The sequence below is a fragment of the Cyprinus carpio genome, chromosome B13, assembly GCF_018340385.1.
Source record: "Cyprinus carpio isolate SPL01 chromosome B13, ASM1834038v1, whole genome shotgun sequence".
In the NCBI taxonomy this organism is placed as follows: domain Eukaryota; kingdom Metazoa; phylum Chordata; class Actinopteri; order Cypriniformes; family Cyprinidae; genus Cyprinus; species Cyprinus carpio.
Genome location: NC_056609.1, coordinates 18,848,863 through 18,871,471, shown reverse-complemented (window position 1 = coordinate 18,871,471; position 22,609 = coordinate 18,848,863). Strand labels below are relative to the sequence as shown.

At 37.8% G+C, this 22,609-nt stretch overlaps 1 protein-coding gene and 1 non-coding gene across 15 annotated transcripts; both read right to left on the bottom strand.

Annotated features, from left to right (window-relative positions):
* Window positions 1-910: 910 nt before the first annotated feature.
* Window positions 911-21,846, bottom strand: LOC109111076 (LIM domain-binding protein 1-A-like). Of its 14 annotated transcripts, none has more exons than XM_042737049.1 (13): window positions 21,729-21,846; window positions 21,530-21,564; window positions 18,672-18,772; window positions 7,037-7,139; window positions 6,795-6,839; window positions 6,229-6,304; window positions 5,907-6,009; window positions 5,578-5,750; window positions 5,122-5,244; window positions 4,144-4,227; window positions 3,939-4,062; window positions 3,699-3,850; window positions 911-3,177 (listed from the first exon to the last, which is right to left on the bottom strand). In XM_042737049.1, exons 3-13 carry the CDS (start codon window positions 18,697-18,699, stop codon window positions 2,947-2,949), a joined length of 1,242 nt encoding a protein of 413 aa, XP_042592983.1. In that variant the 5' UTR covers window positions 18,700-18,772; window positions 21,530-21,564; window positions 21,729-21,846; the 3' UTR covers window positions 911-2,946. The 14 variants fall into 14 exon arrangements, with proteins under 14 accessions (XP_042592983.1, XP_042592991.1, XP_042592986.1 ...); XM_042737057.1 differs by having other exon boundaries at window positions 911-2,572; XM_042737052.1 differs by having other exon boundaries at window positions 3,705-3,850.
* LOC122139513 lies at window positions 5,316-5,447 on the bottom strand. The gene has a single exon (XR_006156355.1). It is a non-coding gene; the product is annotated as a small nucleolar RNA SNORA13 (small nucleolar RNA).
* Window positions 21,847-22,609: the final 763 nt, after the last annotated feature.

Below are 22,609 nucleotides of genomic sequence, written 5' to 3'. Positions count from 1 at the left end.
ACTAACAAAAATGCTGATATGATAATAATTGAACGATTTCTACTAATAAGAACAATATAAAACCCACTAAGGGTTAACGAGCTGCTGGATTCATGAATAATAATCAGGTTGCATTGGCTCGAATTGATTTGCAGAAATCAAATCAGAGACGATAATAGGCGAGCACCAGCCAATGAGATTGCCTTTAGGCGGATTAGTTCCACCCAGTACCGGAGAAAGCGGCAGTTCTTTAAGGGTTAGTTCACCCAAAAATTACAATTAGCCTGTATTTTACTCACCCTCAAAGCATACTAGGTGTATAAAGGCCTCCTGTAGCGAATACATGCATTTTTTGTAAGATAAATATCCAAATTTCAAACATAATAGACACTTTGTTCTCACTTCCGCTGATTGTGGTACGCGGAAGACGTTCAGGCGTTTATACAAAAACATTTAACGGCAGATAAACAAGCACATGTGAATGCTTAATGAAAAGTTGGATTTAAAACTAATAATATTGCTAAGAATTCCAAATATTTAATACCAATGTTCCTGCTTTAACTTATTCAAACAACAAAAACATTTATATTATAACATATTATAATAGTTTCCTTATTGTCCCTAACTGCCTTAGAGATTTAACAGTTCTGTTAAAAAGTAGGACATGCATGCTTCCTGATGGCCTTCGACTGATTCATCACAAACAACCAGGTTAGCAAACACCATATGAACTGTAAAGTACATCAAAAACACTTCCAGATCTGGATCTGTTTACAGAAGATCTACCTGGAAATATGAAGTGTCATTAACACTCTAGTATTGACTTTTAGAGTTGTTCACATTTCTTATCAAAAAACCCAGTGTTGAGGAAGCCTCTCATAGTTTTTAAAGTACTGTTGATGTGTATATTTGAACCACATACCAGGCATGATAGCTTGTGAAAATGTGTTTTATTGGTACCATATATCAACTGTCAATGGCAGACACGAGGCAAAAATATATCTGTAAAACAACCACAAACAAAGGTGCTCTGAAAACACAGAAAATAGCACACCTGCTTTATGGCCGATTTGAGAAATAAACCAGAAACAACACTGTATTTCACAAGTGACATTGGAGAAAAATTAATTTCGGATTTGTATGCCTTGGAATGGTTATATTTAACCATAGTTTAGTCTTAAACAATTTTATAAGTCAGTGGAAGCCCTACAATGGAGTGCCCTCTGGTGTTTTAAAACCTAATGCAATGTAACCTCAAAGGGGCTTCTTGGACTTACTGATCTGGATTATGTTTAATCATCCAAATTTTAATAAGAATTCTTAAGGATTCATTCAAGGACTAATATATCATCTTAGGTTAAGGAAAAAAACATAAGTGAAATAATGTACAAAGGCAACATCAAATACACAGCAACATGTATCGTCTCGATATAATGCAATGGCATAGACTTAAAAAAAATAATAAATACATTGTACATTGACTTAAAAACTATAATCTACTTTCTCATGTAAAAGGTAGTTGTACCTTTAATGCATCTAGAAAAAATCTGAAATGAGAGGTTCAGTTTTACTTCTGACATATGAAGGGGTGAAGGGCACAGGGGTCCTAAGAAGAGTAAATAGAATTACACTTATACAGAACTTGGCTACAATCTTAAATATACAATCACAAATACACAAACAAAATGATGAAAAAACAAAAACATTATATAAATGTGTTGATTAAAGGATCTTGCTCCTTGGTCTGTAGCATCAGGTAAGAAAAAACAATAGCTGGCATACTAATTCGATGTTTTCCCTAAACTTTCAAAGCAAACTAATAATCAGTGTGAATGACGGGCATTGAGCTCGGCCTGTTCTTTTCAATACAGGCTAAAAATCTCCATGAAACAAAATGTTTATAGCTACGGTCTTGGGACAAAATGTGCCACCGGCCGTTGTACTAACAGTGTAGGATTTAGATCCTGCGAACAATGAGACTGTTACAGCTGCGATAGCTAATGTCTGACACATGCAGTTCCCAGACATACATGCTATGATCATGTAATCTCATTTTCAAAGATGATTAAAACAGAAACAAAGACAGATAGGTGGAAAGCTTAGAGCAAATTAGCATCTACTTACAATAATATTGATAACAGTAACAATACAAAATTTGTTATTTTACATTGAGATTGACAGCGTTTTCCAGTTAAAGATTATCAATTTTTTGTTTTAATAAGAACAAAATTCATCATAATCATTTTTTAAGAAAAATAGATCCAAAATACAGTGACAAGAGTGCAAAGGATATTTAGAGTTTTTGTTTGCTTGCTTATTTTTTCACTTTAGAAATCGTTATAAAAATAAAAAAGAACAAGAAACTAAACAGAATGCAAACAAATTAAAAAAAAATAAAAAATCAAACCAGACACTTCTTTTGAGTCTGGCGTAATGGTCAGGCAAGCTCTCAGTGACCATTTCAGGCATGACCAAACTCAAGAACCTCGATGCTTTACACTTTATTTAGTTTTACTTAAAGAACTTTACGTAGTGGTTCTCAACTCCGGTCCTCAAGCTCCGGAACTGTACAGGTTTTTGTTCCAACCAGGTCCTACAAAACAAATAATTGAGTTTTTAAAAATGGAGCTTTGGGTTTGAATCTGAGGTGCATACAATGGTCATATCACTAAACGGTCAGATAAAAAGTGATCCTTTCCTGTCAAGTGAGCACAACAGAAACGGCCATGCGTGTCAAAGCACAGCACGCACAGAGAGACCCGAGGTTGGAACAATAACCCACAGCCTGATCGCTAAGCCTGACCGAGACACAGAAACGGACGGTGTTGGAAAACGACTCTCAAAGAAACAAAAGAATCAACAAAACCGGAATGTCTGACGGCGACAGAGGAGGCCAATTGAACAGAAGTTTAGGACCGGGTCTTGCGAGCGAGGGGTCCTTGAGCCTTTCGCTAGCCCCTAACACTTCTACTGCGATGACTGTGAGGTGGGGTTGTCATTTTTGCTCTCCTGGCTGGAGGGAGCTTTGCTGTTCCAGGGGCTGTTGGTGCCCAGGGCAGGGGAACTGTTGAAACTGTCCTCGTCGTCGATGCCATTGGCCGCATCAAACTGTGTGTTCTCCAGCCGTGTGATGAGCCGCTCATCCTCGTCCCCGAACTCCCCTCCCATCAGAGTGGGCTCTCCCACCATCATCACATCCTGCAGGGGACAGGAAGGGGCGCAAACATTATCCCCGCAACCCGGGGGTGCTCCTAAGGGGGACGCGGTGGCTTTCTACACCACATCGCAACTGCAGAAGGCACTGAGGAACTACACCTCCACTATTCTGCCCACTACAAGCCCAAGTCAGCACAGGAACTTAAACCAGCAGTGCTGTATGTGAAAAGGCTACGTTCACCATGCTGAACACTAAATAGCTCTGCCATGGTGGGCATCCCGGATCCTTGAGTGCTGCACGGGTTCATTCCACCTCGGGTCTCTAGTGTTGGCTGCGTCTCTGGAGCTCAAAACACCCAAAAGACTGACAAAAAGCACAAAAAACCCACAGACCTGCGGCCCTAAAGGACCAGGGACTGCCCAGCATTGGATCATGTCCACTTGTCTCTATGTTGGGCCTGTCTTTCTAATATGAGGCATAACTTGAATACAAGCATTGGTCCACCCTCCTCCCGCTAACCCGTCTCCCATAGCTCAAAATGACATTAAAATGAGATGCTTACAGGTACCTGGCTGGAGAGCGCAAAACTGCTGGCTGGACTTTTCTTTTTACTGTTGCTGTTGTTGTTGTTGTTGCCCCCTCCGGAACTCATCGTGCTGCCGCCGGACATTTTTCGTTTCCTTCGCTTGTTGGGGGCTTGTCTTGCTGGCTCGGCTGGACAAAGAACAAAGGGAGATATCTGAGACTCGGGTGGGACACTGCTGGATGTTTGAGTCTGAGATGAAAGTCGCCCGATTCTCACCTGGTGGGGCCACCATCCGCTGCCATTTCTGAAACAGACAGGTTTTGAGGCAGTCTCGTGGGCTGAGACTGTATGTCTTGTGTCTGGACATCAGCTCCTGCATGGGCTCCAGGATTACACAGAGCTGTCGGAGAGAAAACAAACCCGTTAGTAATGTTTTTGAATTTACATCGACAGTTCTGTAGACTGATGGAAATGAACTTACTCGGAGGTAGTTCAGCGTGGAGTTAGATAAGCCACATCTTGTGATGTTTTTTGATAGCTGGTCAAGCATTTGGGGGTCTTGGGCCTGTTGAGGAAGAAATTTAATAAATCAACAACAATTGTGTGCAGACATGGTTTTTGCCCATGACTTACCAAAGACAAGCACAAATTATGCTACAGACATCTACTGAAATTACAAGGTGGGTCATTTCTTTTTAATAAAACTTAATAAACTTAACTTAAAATAATACAAAAAAAGCAAACAGTTAAAAGGAAAATAAATCTTTTCTTAAAATGTCTTTACAATTATAAAGTAAAACACAACCAAAAACAGCACAGAAAATGAAACTAGAAAACAGTCTGAATTCATGACAAAAGTACCATTTTAAAAATTTCTTTTTGTTTTCTTTTTTAAAAAAAAAGTTTCATCCTCACCTGTGCTACATAATTAAAAACCAAACCATTAATATTGTGAATATAATTACAACAAATATAATTTATTAACGCCATGGTAAAGCTGAGTTTATAGCATCATTACTCCAGTCTTTAGTGTCACATGATCCTTCAGAAATCATTCTAATATGTTGATTTATTGCTTATGAAACATTATCATCAATGTTGAAAACAGTTGTGCTGCTTAATATTTTTGTGGAAACCATGATACCTTTTTACCAGGATTTCTTGATGAATTGAAACCCATAAATGTATTTGACCCATAAATCATTTGTAGCATTATGGATGTGTTTACTGTTACTTTTGATCAATTTAATGTGTCCTTGGTAAGTAAAAGTAATATTTTCTTTAAAAAAAAAAAACATCCTAACCCCAGACTTTTAAACAGTTGTGTAAATATATAATTGTGTTGAGGATCTAGGACAAATCTATAAGGATTGTCAATACTGAAAATACTGAAATGATGTGAATAAATGCTGTAGCAACAAAGGATTGAAAACAGTACAAATAAATATCCCAAACTCACATGCATTGCCAGGATGCTCCTCGGAACTGTAGTTGCAACATGTGTGATGCTGAAGTGCCACGTCTTTATACGCATCATGTCATCAAACATGAACTCGAGGTACAATCTGCCCTCCACACACACCTGAGGAGATTAAAGGACTTCTCAATAACATCAAAAAAGGTGGAGGTGGCCTGCTATAAACTCAATTGTTATGTTCTTATTGCAGAGCTTATTTAATGGAAGTACTCCAAATTCCATTTAAGATCACAACAACAGTTAATGTACGCCTTCTCTGACACCACGTTCACTTTGAAAAGGAAATGAACGGGCAACACATGAAGGCTATTTTTAGGATTTATTTCTGATAATAAACTTTGCATAAAGTGTGGTGTGGTGTACACCGGTGTTCATACCAAAGGATATGCTTAGTTAACGTTTTAAAACTGTGCCAATAAATGCAAAGGAAAACGAAACCTGTGTGAACATGGGTTTGCCGTTCTGTGTAACCATGGTGCACTGATCGCAGTCCAGGGACACAAAGTTATTGTGGAAAGACTCCTTGGGATGTTTCAGCACATAGAAGAGTTCAGTGGCCCCACCCTCAAAAATACTCCTGAAGTACCGAGGGATCAACGTCCTACCAATAGCTGGAAACAGGATTCAAATTTTGGATTCAGATACAGTGGGGAAAACCAGAATATGAATTTATTTTCTCATCTCTCTGTCTATATTTGATTATTCAGTGTCAAGTTCAAACACAAACATTACAATCACTGAAGTGACTTTACAAAACATGACATTACTATATCGTTTGGGCCCATCTTCCAGACAGAAAGTGATCGTCAGCATTGCATCGTCTTCGAAAAACTCTGTAGTGAATGCATCCCACCACAAATTGTCACAGTCCTGCTGAGAAAGCAAAAAAAACACTATTCACCTATAATCTTAATTCACATAAACTTACATTTGCTAAACAAGCAGCAAGTAAATGCCATGATTTTGCTTGATTTGCATGCATGCCAACAAACTACTGTTTCCATTTCAACAAATGAAAATAAGATTTGCGCTACTCCCCTTTTTAAATTTGTGTACCATGAATGCTAATGAATGTGATTTTTTTTTTACCTCTGTCCAATTCTGTAGTCTTTTGTTGAGCTCAAATATTCTGTAGTCTGTTTGATTTCCATACGGTGTGTGCCTCCTGTAACATGAAAAGAAATGTTTCTTGATCAGCAAATCATCATATTGGAATGATTTCTAAAGGATCATGTGACATTGAAGACTGGAGTAATGGCTGCTGAAAACTCAGCTTTGGTATCTCAGGAATAAAATATATTTTAAAAATATAAGAAAACAGTTATTTATATTGTAATAATAGTTCACAGTAAATGGCGAGTATAGGAAACGACTTTCAAAAACATAAAAAAAAAAATTCTTACTGACTACAAACCTTTGAACAGTAGTGTATGTTTGTATGAATTATATAAGTCAACTTTTTTCAAGAAATTAACCAAACAATATAAGTGAATAGTATTTCAATAGGCAGAGCAGAGTCTGAAAAGGCTTGATGTAGTTTATAATATTCAGTGAAACCAAAAGCTTGTACATCCACTTTGTATGACACCCTGTTGTCTGTCTCCTGAAAATAAACTGCTGTAGACAAAAATGTCAACGGCCAAGTAAGTACTCACCCTATTCCAGGCTCCATGTAAGAGGGGGGATACATCGGTGTCGGACTGCAATATAAAGAGCATTATTAAGACCTTAAAATCAGCAACTTTCATATTAAATATCCAGTGTATTATCGGTTTACTTTAGTTAAACCAAAGTACTACTACTTTAAAACTAGAAAATAGCAACACACACACACACACATTAGACAAACACATATTACATCATCTTCATCATGTAAAACAATAATCATAAATCTCACCCCACATCTCTATCCAGCATCGCGCCTGGGTGAAACGGAGGGAAGGCACTACCGTTGGGGGGCTCCTTTGGGGAGTACAGCTTGAATGACTTGGACGAACAGCCTAGATAATAGAGAGAACACCATTCAGACATAACAGACTGTACATTTAGATTTAGAGTCCATTCACAGAATATACAGACAGGCCTACAAACCCATCCAGTTAAATCCTGATGCATTTAGTGCAGCTGTAGGTAAACAAGACAAGTCTATTTTTGGCCTAACTTCTCCATAACGTCATATTTTTTAATACATTATGCAGCTCGAGTTATTCGTGCCCACTGTCTGGCCTTGCAATTAGCTTAATGAAATGCATGTTGATCTGAGACTGATGGAAATGGTAGCTTTAATATTTAATATCTCTCTGAAACAATAAATATGATAAATATATATTTTTCAGATTGATAGTCCCCCCACACCCTGGCCAGCAAACAGCATTATGTGATCACGTGACATTTCCCTAAAGCTTATGACAGCCCATCCCCCATCCCGTATAAGAGATTCGAGTAACTCCAGCTAGCCCTGCTCTGTAATTCATTTAAACTGAAACAGCAAGCTAAAAGCAACAACCCAAAAACAGGCCTGACAAACACTAATCTAATGCAATGCACAATTCTGTCAATTATTATAATGCAACATTATACAATAAGTGCACTTTATGATCTGTGTGCATTTGTATCACAATATATAAATGCTATACAATAAAAGTTAAAAGGAACGTAATTTCTAAAGAATAATTAAATAATTTGAATTAACGTAACAACAAACATTTATATTCACAATAGAAAAATCCATAACTTTTCACAATATTTAATTTCCCTGATATTTCCAAATTTTGCATGACAGTCGACAAGAAAATCTGGGAAAATGATGCATGGTCACACAGATCTGCCATTCTGCTCGTGTGATGCACCATCCTGTCAATGTTGTGTCTCTGTGAGTTTTAGAAATCAGCATAGTTAAAATAAACTGAGACATGTCATGCACATTATTTTTCAACTACTCTCTTTACATCAGAGCTGCTTTTTATAGTGTATCTGAGAAACTTAATGCATTAATTATTTCTCAGTTATGTTCTAAGATTTGCACACATTAATTATTTCTCAGTTATGTTCTAAGATTTGCTTTTTTTTACTAAAACTCACACTGAATTTACCAGAAAAACGTGTTATAATGCTATTTACACACAAAGTAAAAAAAAAAAAATCTATTTTAATCCCAAATATATAATTCTCAACCATTAAAACTCGTGATATTTGCAAAGAACTGCATTTAATGCATATTCACACAGATTAATAGCAACCACTTCTTCATCCTCCTCTCTCTGTTGTTGGGGAAAACATTTGTGCTAAGCTACTTACTAAGGTGTAGCCACACTACTTAATGCATTTCATAAAAAAAGTGCACTGAACTAGTTTTAAAAGACATGTCACTTACTTCAAAACACGTATCGCTGATTTTTTTTTAGCAAATGATTCCTAAGAAGTCTCGATATTTGTGCAAGTTACTATAACGACAAACTTGATAGCCTAGCTTAGCCAGGCCTGGCTCGGAACACAGGCGAGGCCCGCACAGCTTCGACGATTATCCCAATAACGTAAACAACATCACCATGGCGACGCAATTCAACGCATTTATTTTCACGTTTTCTCGCTTTAAAAAGAAACGTTGCTATGGACTAGAATGGCACTGAAGCTCATGCGCACCTGCAGGAATCCAAGCTGGAATTCGACGCTCTCTCCCCGGTGCTCCCTGATTATAATCCCGCTCTGTCGGCCGCTGTTGTTAAAGCCAGGTGAGCTGAAACAGCAGCCCGTTCAAACCATAGTGATGTTTAAAATCAGTTACAAAACGCAGCTTCAGCGCTGGTAGTTGTAGACCGTGTTAAAAAGAAATCGGACTCAAGGGGGTAACGAGGAAAAGTGCCCGTGCGACCCTTTGTTCCTGCTCACGAACAATAGTACAGGCCCTTCTTTTTCTCCGTGCAACCCCCCTCAACACTCCCTGCTCTGGTGGAGCATCAGCCCCTCGCGGTCCCCTTCAATAAACCCACCCCTCCCCCAGACGCACTCTACTGCTGCCTGCACACACTTCACAACGAAAGCCTATATTGTAAACGTGTTAAAAGAGAAACAAGACAACACTTTAGAGTTAACTACAGTTAAACTTGAATAAATAAATAAGTTAATAACTAGCACATGACTTCAATGAATGCAGAGAGGGTGCTTTGTTTACAGGACCCACACATCTTTTAAAGACCCTGCTGGTGATACTCTCTCTAAAATCAAACCCTCAAACTAACTAGTAACTTTGATTTTAAGTAAATAAATAAACAAGTATGCATAAAAACATCCAAAACTTTGCAAGTTAAAAATATTATATAATTATGCATATAATATGCAATAAAAAATAAAGCACAAAAACATCAGAATGTAACTATATTTAAATATTTTATATATTTATAAAATATGCAAGAAACATAAAACATACATTTTATAATATACATGATATACAATTCGTAAATTTAAATCTCTCTATAAAAAAATCATGTAAATCTGTCTTATATTTATATTTTTGAATTTGCCCATGTTAATTTCATTAATGTCCCAACTGAACTCATTTGGACCTTATAGATACATTGAGAACTGTGAATCTGTCATGAAACCTAATTGCCAGAATTTATGAGGTTTAACTGATTTGCTACAATAAAATATTATAACCACAATTTGACTGTGAAATCACTACAGGCTTCATCTTCTCCTGCAACAGCAAATTACTGTAAAACTACAAAATAATGAGCTCATGCTGCAAAGTGGGACAGTGGAAACATGCATAAGCCCTTGTGTTTGAAAAAATATGTACGCTCAGACAAGTAATTGGAGACTTACAGAATGCGTAGAAAACTTGTTATTTAGAATTAATAGATGTTTAAGGTGTGTGTGTGTGTGTGTGTGTGTGTGTACAAGGACACAAATGGTATTACAATATGAAAGAGATTTATAAGGACACTGCCTATATGTCCCTATAACTCAAAAGGCTTAAAAAACATAAATGGTGTTTTTTTGAAAATCTAAAAATGCAGAAAGTTTTATTTAGGGGGTAGGTTTAGGTGTAGGGCGACAGAAAATACAGTTTGTAAAGTATAAAAACCATTACACCTATGGAGAGTCCCCGTAAACCACCTGTCTGTGTGTGTGTGTGTGTGTGTGTGTGTGTGTGTGTGTGTGTGTGATTTAAAGACACCATTATGATGAAATAGTGAGAGCTAAGATGTAGACTTTATTTTAAATTGATTTTATTAAGAGTTCTATGGAATATAAGCTATACGACTGGCTCAGTGTGATCATAACTTGCAATCTATAAATGCCAATATATGTAACAGAGTGATGGTGTTGCTTCAAGCAAAAGATCTGGGCTGGAAACTATTTAAAAAAGGCTGCTGGCTCAGTCGTGGAGATCCAGTTCTAACTCTAATCAAACATTCAAAATTACAGACAGGTGTTCAAGCGGTTATGGAAATAAACTCTGGGATCTCCAGGAACAGCATTAAGCACCTTTGCCGCAAAAGGACTGTTCCTGTAATTTGGTGCTATTGGTTGGCAATGTCACAAAAACAAATTCCACTGTCTTGTCTTTACAGGCAATATTAATATGCAAATAAATATGCAAATTCTATCATGCTGAACTTTTGCCTTCTGATATCAGTACTTTCTCAGAAAAAGGTCAGCATGTTTTTTAAAAAGAGGATCTTTAGGTTCTTTATCTATTTAGAACCATAGCATGCTGAAGAATCCTTTTATGATGAAACTCTTTTTGTTAGAGTTCGGGGTTCTTTATTCCTAGCTTTTTGTTTTTCAAATCTGTAACTGTCAAAGCACCTCATTACTGATTTTCAGGAGTTCAGTAACACACGTTCAGCAGGTAAATGATTTCATTTTCAAATTTAAATACAAATTTGAATTTAAAAATGAAACTGGTTTTCAAGCAAACATGTTCTTTTCTCTTTTTAGTTTTTTGTAAGCGTGAGCAGCTCTGTTAAGCGGAGGATACGTTTCTCATCTTCTCCACTTAGTAACACAAGTAGACATTGAATTTATAATCCATACTGTTAGATTTTTTTATTATTATTATTACTTGGGTTTATGCATACACATACCCAGTCACAAAAAAGATATAAACAATATTTTGAATATTTTGTTACATAAATCAATCAAATAAAATGAATCTTTTTTTTTCCTAATTATATAAAAACACTGGGATCAAAATGGCAGTTTTATTAAAGGAAGAATGTTGAGTTTCATTGTAACCTTTTTCAAAATATCTTCTTTTATGTTCCACAAAAGAAAGAAAGGCATTCAAGTTTAGACCGACATGAAGGTGGGAAAATGATTACATCAGCTTAATTTTTGGGTCAACTGTCTCTTTCAGAATGATTAAAAGCATTCAAGCCAGAGACTTTACTAAAGAATCAACTCTATATTAAACTGGCTGAAGGTCAAATCAGCACATAATAAATTTCTAATAAATTCCAGTGTTGGGTTAGACTCCCTCAGATAGAACAAAATCGCCCCCTAGTGTCACGAACGTGCATAAACCTCAAATCTTCTGAAGTCCAAGGACTGTAGCACAAATTTAGCAAAGAAACTATGGGCCAACTTCACAATTACACATGAGTGTTAAGGGAGCCAATGAAGATTATATAAATTAGCATGCGAAATCAGGATGACAGGTACCTCAGCGTGGATCTGATAACTTATGGATCTAATAACTTGCTTGTTTAAATGGCACATTCAGACACGCTGAACAAGAAAACGATTACAGCTAAACTTCCACTGGGGGCTCTTGCTGAATTCATTTATGAGCTTTATGAAGCTTTATGAACGTCCTTCATCTGCAGCAGTGAAGCTGTTCCCATTTTAACTCCTCTGGTTTGAATGAAGGATTGCCTCTGTGGGAAAAACTCCACCCTCCACCAACATGGCTGACAAAATCTCTCTCCCTGATGAGGCCTCTGCTTGCCTCTCAGTGCTCCAGGGGCTCTTTGTTATGCCACTGCCTCATCTCTTCCAAACACAAGCACAGGAGGAGCCATGTGCCTCACGCTCACCCAGGCTGCTCACAGCTACACGGCTGGCAGAGCGCGATAATGCTCTGGCGACAGACGACATATGTGAGGGCCATACTAACTACTGTGGGGGAATGACTGCAGTACAAATCATATCTAATGTCTGTCCTCCACTCAGAGGAATGTGCAGGAGAGGAATCTCATGTGCTGTTCACAAAAGATGGTCTACACTTTTTTTCATGAAATCGGTGTAATAAATCCCTAGATCCAGATTAAGCATTTATATACCGCATACATGAATATTTTGTTTAGGTCTTGGAAAACCTGTAGATTTAGGGAATTTCAAACGTGTGATTGGAAATTAATGAAATATTAAACAGTCATGAAAATTTCTCAAGTCCTTCTATAGTCAATAGAAAAATTTTATATTCTGAAGTGTTTGTTTTGCTAAATACTCTTCGTGAGATTGCTACTGTTATCCTGTCATCTCAAACTGGAAAAGTCATGGTAAACTCATACCATTAGTGAATAAATATAAACTGTACATGCTAATATGTTGGTAAAATCTGGATTTTGTTTTTTTGTTATCAAAAATATTTCAGTACAATATAACAGGAGGAATTTTTTTGATTATCTTTAGATGTTTAAATGTTTTATTCAATAAAACACTACATTTGATTAAATACTGTAAAAACAGTAATACTGTAAAATATTACTACAATTTCAAATAACTCTTTTCTATTTGTATACATTTTAAAAAACAGTTTATTCCCGTAATGGTTATTACTCCAGTCAGAAATTATTCTATGCTTATTTGGTCTTCATTTCTTATTATTATCAATGTTGAAAAGAGTTATGCTCCTTCATATTTTTGTGACATCCATTTATAGAATTTTTCTGATGAATAAAATGTTCAAAAGAGCAGCATTTATTTGAAATAAAAATCTTTTGTAGCATTCTAAATGTTTACTGTCACGTCTGATCAACTTAATGCATCCTTTGGTGAATAAAAGTAATGATTTCTTAAAAAAATATATATATTATAATAATAATAATAATAATTAATAATATATATATATATATATATATATATATATATATATATATATATATATATATATATCTTACTGACCCCAATCACTAGCAACGGACACACTTTAAAAACCTGCCTCTGGTTTTTGGTTTTCCAGATGATGATGCTCTGATGACCCAGCAGGGATCAAACTGTCTTGCAGGCTTTTCTAAAGCTTGTGCTCTACAGGTGATTCCTTTCTTTTCATGTCAAACCACTCATTACCACCTAAAAGTCTTACATGCATTTGATTGCCAGAGACGTATGCAAAGCTAAGTGAACCCACTGGTGGATTAAATTGACTGGCTTTTTTTGATGCAACCATCTCTTTAAGCCGTTAAATCACTCGGAAACACGCGTTGCGCTGCTGTGAGAGGAAATAAGATGAGGGCTCTGAAATGCCCACGCTTAACAAATATACTGTGAATATTCTGCCTCCTGCTGCACTGCAGTGGTGGCTTAGTGGTTAAAGATGTGGCAAAGCACTTAACCTCAGGTCACTCCATGGGGACTGGACCTGTAATAAATATACTGTAAGTCACTTTGGATATGAAAGCGTCTGATAAATGACTAATAAGCAACTGTGGTGTTTGTTGACTATGTTGGCAAACACTCTATGCCATCAAACACCAGTGTCAGACCTCAAAAAGCAGCGGGAGAAATACTTGATGAGAACGCTGAGAAAAATCAATGAGCAGTAAAACATACCGAGGAAAACACATTTGCTGTCATTGGGAATAAATCAGATCTGGCACTTTAGGTGTTCCTTACATAAAACACATACTTCAGGTATACAGAGAGAGTGTGGGGTCTGTTTCCATTGGCAACAGCAGCTGCAGGGTCGGGACATGAGAGTTTATTGAGGTCTCGGGGCAGGAGCCACTGAGCTGGAAATCATAGAGAAGCAAACAGCTGATCCTCGTCACTCTACAAGATACAGATGCCTTTGCTTACTTCTCATTTTATCACTGCAGTTCTACAATACCCTCAGTCTTACACTTACAACTGCTAATCTATACAATTATTCGGGTCCAACTAAAGCAGCTGCTCTTTATCATGATTGCAAAATTACATTCTAACATTTTCTGAACAAAGTATTTGCCCATGCAAAGGTCACAAACATGAAGTCAGTGTGTTGCTATGCAGTTCCTAGAATGTTTTGGGTAACGTTAGATGCAAAGCAGATTATTAGCTCAAGTAAAGAGTCAACCCCTAGCAAAAAGTCTCCATTGTATTCTGAAAGCATTTCTTAAAGGGATAGTTCACCCAAAAATTAAAATTCTGTCATTAATTACTCACCCTCATGTCGTTCCAAACCTGTAAGACATCCGTTCATCGTTCATTCATAGCTTCGTAAAATTACAGTTGAACCACTGATGTCACATGGATTATTTTAACAATGTCCTTGCTACATTTCTGGACCTTGAGCGTGGTAGTATGCTTGTAGTCTATGGGAGGGTCAGAGATCTCTCGGAATGCATAACAAATATCTTCATTTGTGTTCCAATAATGAACGGAGGTCTTATGAGGGTGAGTAATTAATGACAAAATTTTCACTTTTGGGTGAACTATCCCTTTAACCCAATCACTCTTACTACAAATTACTTAATTACACCAGCAGGTGGCAACAAGTGACTGTGTGTATAAGTGAGTTATTTGATCATCTATTAAATAATTTGCTCAAAAACAGATCCAATCAAGAACGAGACACGGAATTCAGAGTAGATAACAGCATAGGTCTATTACTTTTTCTACAATATAGTTCACGAATTCAAGTGATTTCAGGAGTCATTGATTCATTCACTCAAACGATTTGTTCAAAAACACTGATTCATTTAGGAACGAAACTGTACTTATGTATGTTTCTGGCTTCGTTTGGCGGCGCAAGAGTAGGTACAGTAACTGGTCATATTGTGTCCAAAAGATAAGTCAAAATTTTATCTTATTAACTATTATATCTTTTAAAAAAACTGTTTATTAAACTAGCAGCCTGTGTAATAGCAATATCAATATTTTAAAAGCTGTGATCAGTTTAAACAGTGTGAGAAAAGTGGGTTTTTTTTGTGTTTACATGCTGACCTTTTTTTTTTTTTTTTTTACTCAGAAACTACAAAAGTGCTGATTTTGACTTCCCTAAAATGGCATTTTCCATTAATACTGTCAAATTCTGTGAATGTGCTAAAAATGATTACATATTTGTTTATATTGCAGACCCCTAGCACCCTTCTGTGGCTCTGTGGTGCCCAGTAGGATGACAGTTTGAAAACACATGGAAAAGTAACAGCACACCTTTCATCAGCAATCCGCACAATTTAAGGAATCATTCATATCCACAGCACAAACAGTGAGTCACATTCCAAATCTTAATACACACAGAGGTACAAATATAAGCAATAGCAATAGTGATGCTTATCCTACCATGCACCACTAATAAATCTTCATTCAGTCTGTAAAATCATGTGTCCTTTTTGTTCAGACAGCACATTGATTCTTGCTGTGGTGGAGCCGTGCAGCTGGCAAATGCCAGCTCTTATCTAATATTCCCTCACCATCGCTGACACGTGACATAACGAGTTCTAACATCCCTGTCTAACACTGACAAGTTGAGGGGAGCTGATTTTCTGCAAAGGAAGCCATTTTGTTCTAGCTCTGTGTAATGAGACAGATCTGTGAGCCACGGGCTGGGGGGGGGGGGGGGGGGGGGTGTTGCACACGTACACACAAATGCGCGCTAAACACACCATGCACAGGCATTGCCAATCCAGCAGGGAGAGAGTAAATCAGCACAGCTTCTCCTAACTTGACAGGCACACCCTAACCCTTTCGTCGTTGTGCAACTTGAAACAGGCTTGCTTTGTGACCGAGGTTGCTATTTTAGCTTTGCTTAAAGTCATTTCCTTCTAATCAAGGGGCCATGTGACTTTCTGCATGAGGTAACAGGACACATGCTGATATCGAGTGCTTGTGGGTGAGAGGTAGAGAGTCGAGTGGCAGAGAGCAGCTGGATGGAGCTTAGTATCGTTTAAAAGCGTCAGTATGGGTTGTTATCTAGCTCAAACAAAGCTATAAAAGCTTTAAATATTTCATCGATATATCCGCGAATCCTGACGGCAAGATCACGGCGGCCCACTGTACGTGCAGCCCACATGAGCATAGGAATGTAAACAAACCAGACTTCAAATGAAACCTGTGTCGAGGGGAGGGGCGTGCGCTGTAAGCACAGATTGCATTGTGTTTCTGACAGAGGTGAACATCACAAGCAGGTTTTTTTTTTTACAGTGCTCTTCTGCCTTTTATGAAATGGCACAGTGGGACCCCACACAAAAGCAAGAAAGAGCCATCTCTCGTTCTCCGAACCTCTGTTTCAGTCTCGCCTGTCTCCTTCTTTCTTCTCTTTGCCCTTTTTCCCGCCTCCCTCCTCACAAAAAAGGAAAGCAATCAGACAGGACACATGTCTGTGGAAATTTCCATGACTACGCTTGTAAAAATGTACCCTTGTGACTTGATTTTCAACAAATGCAACGTGCCAAATTTTGGCTTGTTTATCAATGGGGTTGCCAGAGAGGCTTTTGTGGCTGCCTCTTGCGCTGAGATAAAAATCTGACTTGAGAACGTCTGAAGAAACTGCTTGCCTTGTGTTTATGGCACAGAAACAATCCCCACACTGGTCCAAACTTGCCTTGATGCCATTCACCCTGTTTTTACTCTTTATCACAGTGAGGGAGAGGACAGACGTTATGTGCCTTGTAATAGTGATTGTCTTTCCGTGATGCCACAGATCTGAAGAACATGTTTGGTACTTGGAAACTCCTATAGACTGAACATATGGACTCGATTAAAAACGTATTTAAGTGATTTAGAGACTAGAACTTGTGAGAGAAAAACACTGGGACAGAAACAAGGGTGCCTTGTGTCTAGTGGTGTAAATTTGTCCTCTCTGTTTAGGTGATGGCGCACACTGGGCTGCACAGCAAAGTCAACATATGCTACATCACTGCTTCCAGCATATTTGACCACACTCAAACCAGCTATGCTCTGTTATTACAGGGCCAACAGGTAACATTCAGACGCTAAGATTTCCAAATCTTAGCAGCTTTATATCATCACTATGTCACTTAACACGTTTACAAAAGGTGTATTTCATGCCGCCACTGAACGGAGATTCACTATGAGGATACTTGCTGCCAGATCACCAACATGAAGCCACGTCTTTAGAAGCATCACTTGATTTTTATGAAGATTCTGTCCCATAGTAGAGTGTGGTGCTGGCAAAGTCTTGGGTTTGATTTGAACTGATCAAATGAACACTTTAAATGCAAGTGAGTAAATACAAATATTATATAAATATAAAATTTAAATATATACAAATAAAAATATGGAGATTTATAAATACAAATATTTTATAAATATGAATAGATATAAACATCAATGTAAATATTTAAAAATATAAATTTATTAATTCATACATAAATTAACAGAGCTTATTGGTGTGCATAACAAATAACTAATATTAAAAACAAGTATTTATAAACAAATATTAAATATAGATGCATAAATATATACAAGTATTATATTTATAAATATTGGTTTATGCATTATAAATGTAAGTAATAATACTAAAATAACGTCATATTTATAAAAGTTAAATGTAAAATAAGTATGTATGTATGCAAAGTTTACAGTGATTTATGCTTGTGACTGATTGTGCAACTCCTATATAAATTAGTCAAGACAGATGTTTAAGATGTCTCTATTCAACAGTCTCAAAGCAAGAACAGCTGCCAAAAAAGTTAATACCTTTGATTTCAAATGCCTTCAACATGTGAAAAATGTTTGCAATGCAGATGAACAAATTTGTGTGTGAAGTTTTTTCTTCATATTATTTCCTGCCATTGGCACAAATGACTACCCAACGCCTAAAACTGTTTTCAGAGCATGATTCATGAAGGAAAAACAAAGAGAATATGTTTTTCATAACCGTCAGAAGTTAAACTGCCACAGTGTCCTGCTCAATCAAAAGCCTTTACTTGTTTCTCTATGCAAAGCACTTTAAGATGTGAGTGATGTCTGACGTCATTTGACAAAAGGACAGCACTCCACGCAACTATACACACCAGTCACAGAGGCTTATCAAGTCACAGCAATGTCCAGGAAGTCTCTGAGATCACGAACAAATGCTTGCTACTACGTGCAGAAATAAATGACACAAATGAACTCCTAAAACAAATGTCACCCTACAGGAATGCTGATTTATTTAATGCTCCTTTCCAGTTCAAATAAACAGGCCATAGATGCAATGCAATGCAACATATGACCTAAGTGGCCCACAGTAATGGAGCAAAAGATATGTGAAATCTTCCAGGTATAGTGCTCTTACTTTCATTCCCAAAAACCCCATGCCATTTCGCAACTCCTGCCTGAAGCTGTCCATGCAGAAGAGAGGGAATTAAAGCTCTTACCTGGGCAAGCACAACCTCCAACAGACATCTTCTCACATGTTTGGCACTGCTCTTAATGAAATGGTGTTGTTCAGTCCACGCACTGTTAGCATGGGCTCCTTCTGAGAAATAGAAACAGGCAGAAAGGGGTGGGGAGTCAGCAGGAGGAGGGCACAAAAAAATCAAAATGTAGAAACAAGAGCTCAGCGAGAAACAGGAAGTAGGAATTACACTCCTGCTCGACACTGCACCCAGGTTCATTAATATGCAAATTGCAACACTTGTGGGAGGGAGAAAATATGAGAGTGAGAGAGGCAGAGTGTGTGTGTGTGTGTGTGACACAGGAGAGGATCAGAGAGGGAGGGAGAGGGAAAGCGAGAGCCAACATTGTCAAAGTGACCTGTGAGGCACATTTTAGAGCACACTGGCCATGTGATGCTGTTCTTTTTTTCTCTCTATGTATTGCCTATTTTTGCCTTGTGCTGCTAACGGAGATAAACAGCAGCAGCCAGAGCCCAGAGGCACGGAGTCATTACCGCCTAGTGGAGCTACGACACACTGCATAAACACACACATACACACACGAGCACACGTACAGCCTGCCCTCCTGATGCTCCCTGGGGTCTGCTGTACAGCTCACCCCTGCCAGAGTGAGACACACACACTCTATCTGCTGCATGACTGATCTGCTTTCTCCTCATACAGCCGTCATTCTGCTCTTTCCATTTCAGTAACCTATGCATTGCTATGCATTATTAACTCTTTGATACATTCACAAAAAAAAAGTACTGTGGGGGAGATATGCACAATATATCGGTACCATGTCGGTTATTAGCCAAAAAATATATTAGAGATACTTTTTTTTTAATTTGTCAGTATCAGTATCTAAATATTAGATATTCAATTGTACATCCTTATTTCCCTTTAATTACCTTTGCCAAAATGTAACTAATGTTAATGTTTGTATAATATATATTATTATACAAATTATTATAGTAAATATTTATCTAGAAGTTATTAGCTAACAGCAAATACAAGTATTATTATTATAGTAAATATTAATATAAAAGACACTTATTTAATAACATTTAAGAAATTAAATCTCAATCTTTATACTGCATATTATATAGTATTGTTTGTGATGCCTAAATTCACTTGTAGAATTTCAAATGATTGATTATTGTTTGTTTTATTTTTATTTGGAATATTATATAAAAAATATATATTATTGTAATTTTTAATATCTATAATTTTAATATCAGCACCTGTGAGAGTACAATGATTAGATGCAAAAACAATGGCAATGGCTTCTGTAAGTACAATAACTGTGGTTTAGTCAGTGTCAAAAAAATAAATAATAACTAAATGAAAATTAAATTTGCTTTGGGAACTACCTGACTAAATGAAAATTAAATTTGCTTTGGGAACTACCTGAATATATATATATATATATATATATATATATATATATATATATATTTTTTTTCATTATACATGGTAATTTTTTTTTTTGTTTAATAACTGTGATTTATTCATAATGACAAGATAATGGTACTGTTAATGCTTACCATATTCATATAGCATGGTATTTACATGGTACTTTTAAGAATACTATTGTCAGAAACACAGAATTTTTTTTCAGTTAGTACAGTAATGATTCTTAATGATTTTGCTACCATATTCATATAGCATGATGTCAAAATGAAACATTAAATTACTTCTACGAATACCATGGTATTTCCATGCAACCTGTCCAAAAACATAGAAATATCTTGTTCTATAAACGTGGCAACTGCCATTTATTTGTACAGACAAGAAAATGGTTCAATTAATGGCTACAGACAGTTTAGATTAAAAATGCAAAACGTACCTGGAGTACTGGGACATTGGAGAAACAGCCTCCTTAGGGTGTGCTAAGGTGTCTAATTTCTTCAAGGAATTAGTATCTAAAACTGGCTGAACACTCACACCAAACAATACACTGTTGAAGTTGTTCACTTTGCAAGTATAAAAAGCTCAAGTGCACATCTTCAGCCCTCCCTGTTTTAAAGACTCATTGGCTTTCTCTTAGTCCCAAAGGACAGACAGAGGTCCCTGTCCACATGGCACCCGCTCCGTGTCAGTCCGGCGATCGATCCGACGCCTCCCTCGCTTTCCCCTCTCAAAGCCTCTCCCTCCAGTGGGCTGTGCTTCTAACTACTGAATTTCACACACCACTGGTCCTTTACGTCCCCTGTCAAAGCCGCCTGACAACTCCAGAGAGGGGGGAGTGAGAGAGCACTCAGCAACCTCTTGATTTCACAGACTCTCATCTGGCGTATCTAGGGAACAGGACACTGCTTTCATCGCACTGCTGTTATTACATGTCACCTGTCACTCAAAATCAATATGCTGATGACACAGAGACAACACTCTCAATCCCACGCGCACACCAACGACCCGCCAGTCGGATGTAAAATCAGACGAGTCCCTGCTATTACTTACTTCTAAAATGCCTTTAATGAACTCAGCTGATTTACTTTCTTCAGCCAAGAGGAGCTGCGGTCCAAAACACAGCGAGCAAAGAACAAAGAGAGCCACTCCACTGAGAATAATTTCACACTGAAGGGTTTCTCTGCGCTGCTGTAGGAAATGGCTTTTTGTTTTCAGAGCCACAGATTGGCTTTGAAGCCCTGAGCCTCGGGAGATGCTCTTCACCACAGACTGCACAATCAGGTCCCGCTCTCCCTCCCTTCCTCCCTCCCTCTCCTTCGTCCTCAGTCACACGCTCTCACACTCCGACTCTGCTGAAAACAAAGATGATCCCTCCTCTGTCTTTCCTCTGACACCACCATTATGGAAGCTTAGATGTTTACCTGTGTGCGCTGACACTCACTCACCTTCCCTCGCAGTTACGCTGGTGTTCCCAGTCGCGCTGTCGAGAAATGGAGAGGAAGGATGTACAATCAACTCTTGATCCAATTAAGTGCATAAAAACAACACAAAATGCAGTCAGTTGATTACACTAAAACAGCTTGAGTTCAATAAAAGCAAATGAATCTAATCAAGTTCCACATTGTTTGCCTCACCACATTTTACCTTTTCAGAGTCTGTGCTGTTTGTGGTAGTCAAAGCTTGGCGTATTGATGATCTGGAGCTGGGTCAATTAGCCCTAAAAAGCATGGACAGAGAGAGAGAGAGAGAGAACGCAGAGGAGAGCAAAAGGAGGGGGCGGGAGAGAGCGCACGGATCCACTGGAATAAATATGACGCAGAGCCAGAGCAACTTCTCCAGCCCGCTGTACCCAGCGAGGGCACTGTCACCATGGCAACGGCAGAGCAGTGATAGCTCGCCGGGGCACACAAGGCACAGCATTATTCTGTCTCTCGCTTGCTGGAAATACACAGTTCCACTCAGGCGGCGAGCACGTAGGCAGGCTGACGGGCGCCTTGTGTTCAATTAACTCTACTCGTTCTGGGCCCCAGGAGCCCAGCCACCTGTGACCTAAGATGAGGACGGACACTGCTTAATGTGAAGGTTATTTGAGAACACAGCAAATGGGTCACAAATCAACGTTTGGAGACAGATCCTTACAACATTATACAAAGCAAAGAGTCTGCCTAAATAAATTGAATGGGAAGAGTTTATACAGCGCTGCGAATAAGAATGGTTTACTGGCTTGCTGAAAAATGTTGGGGGACGTTTATATGACAACAATGTACAAAAAACAGAGAAGTTTCTTCTTTGTGTTTTTAAAAAGTTTTCCATACAGACCATCCCTGTTCACACTGATCTATGAAAATGACTAAAAATGCAGTAATAAGCATGCCAGGCCAGTAGATGGCGATGTCACTTTGTAATTTTTGTAGTTTACATGAAGACGATAAAGATAACTTGAACTTTGAAACACGTTTTCAATAGTTTTCATCTTCAGGCCAACAAAACACTGTTGTCGTGTAAATGAACAACCAAAACTCATA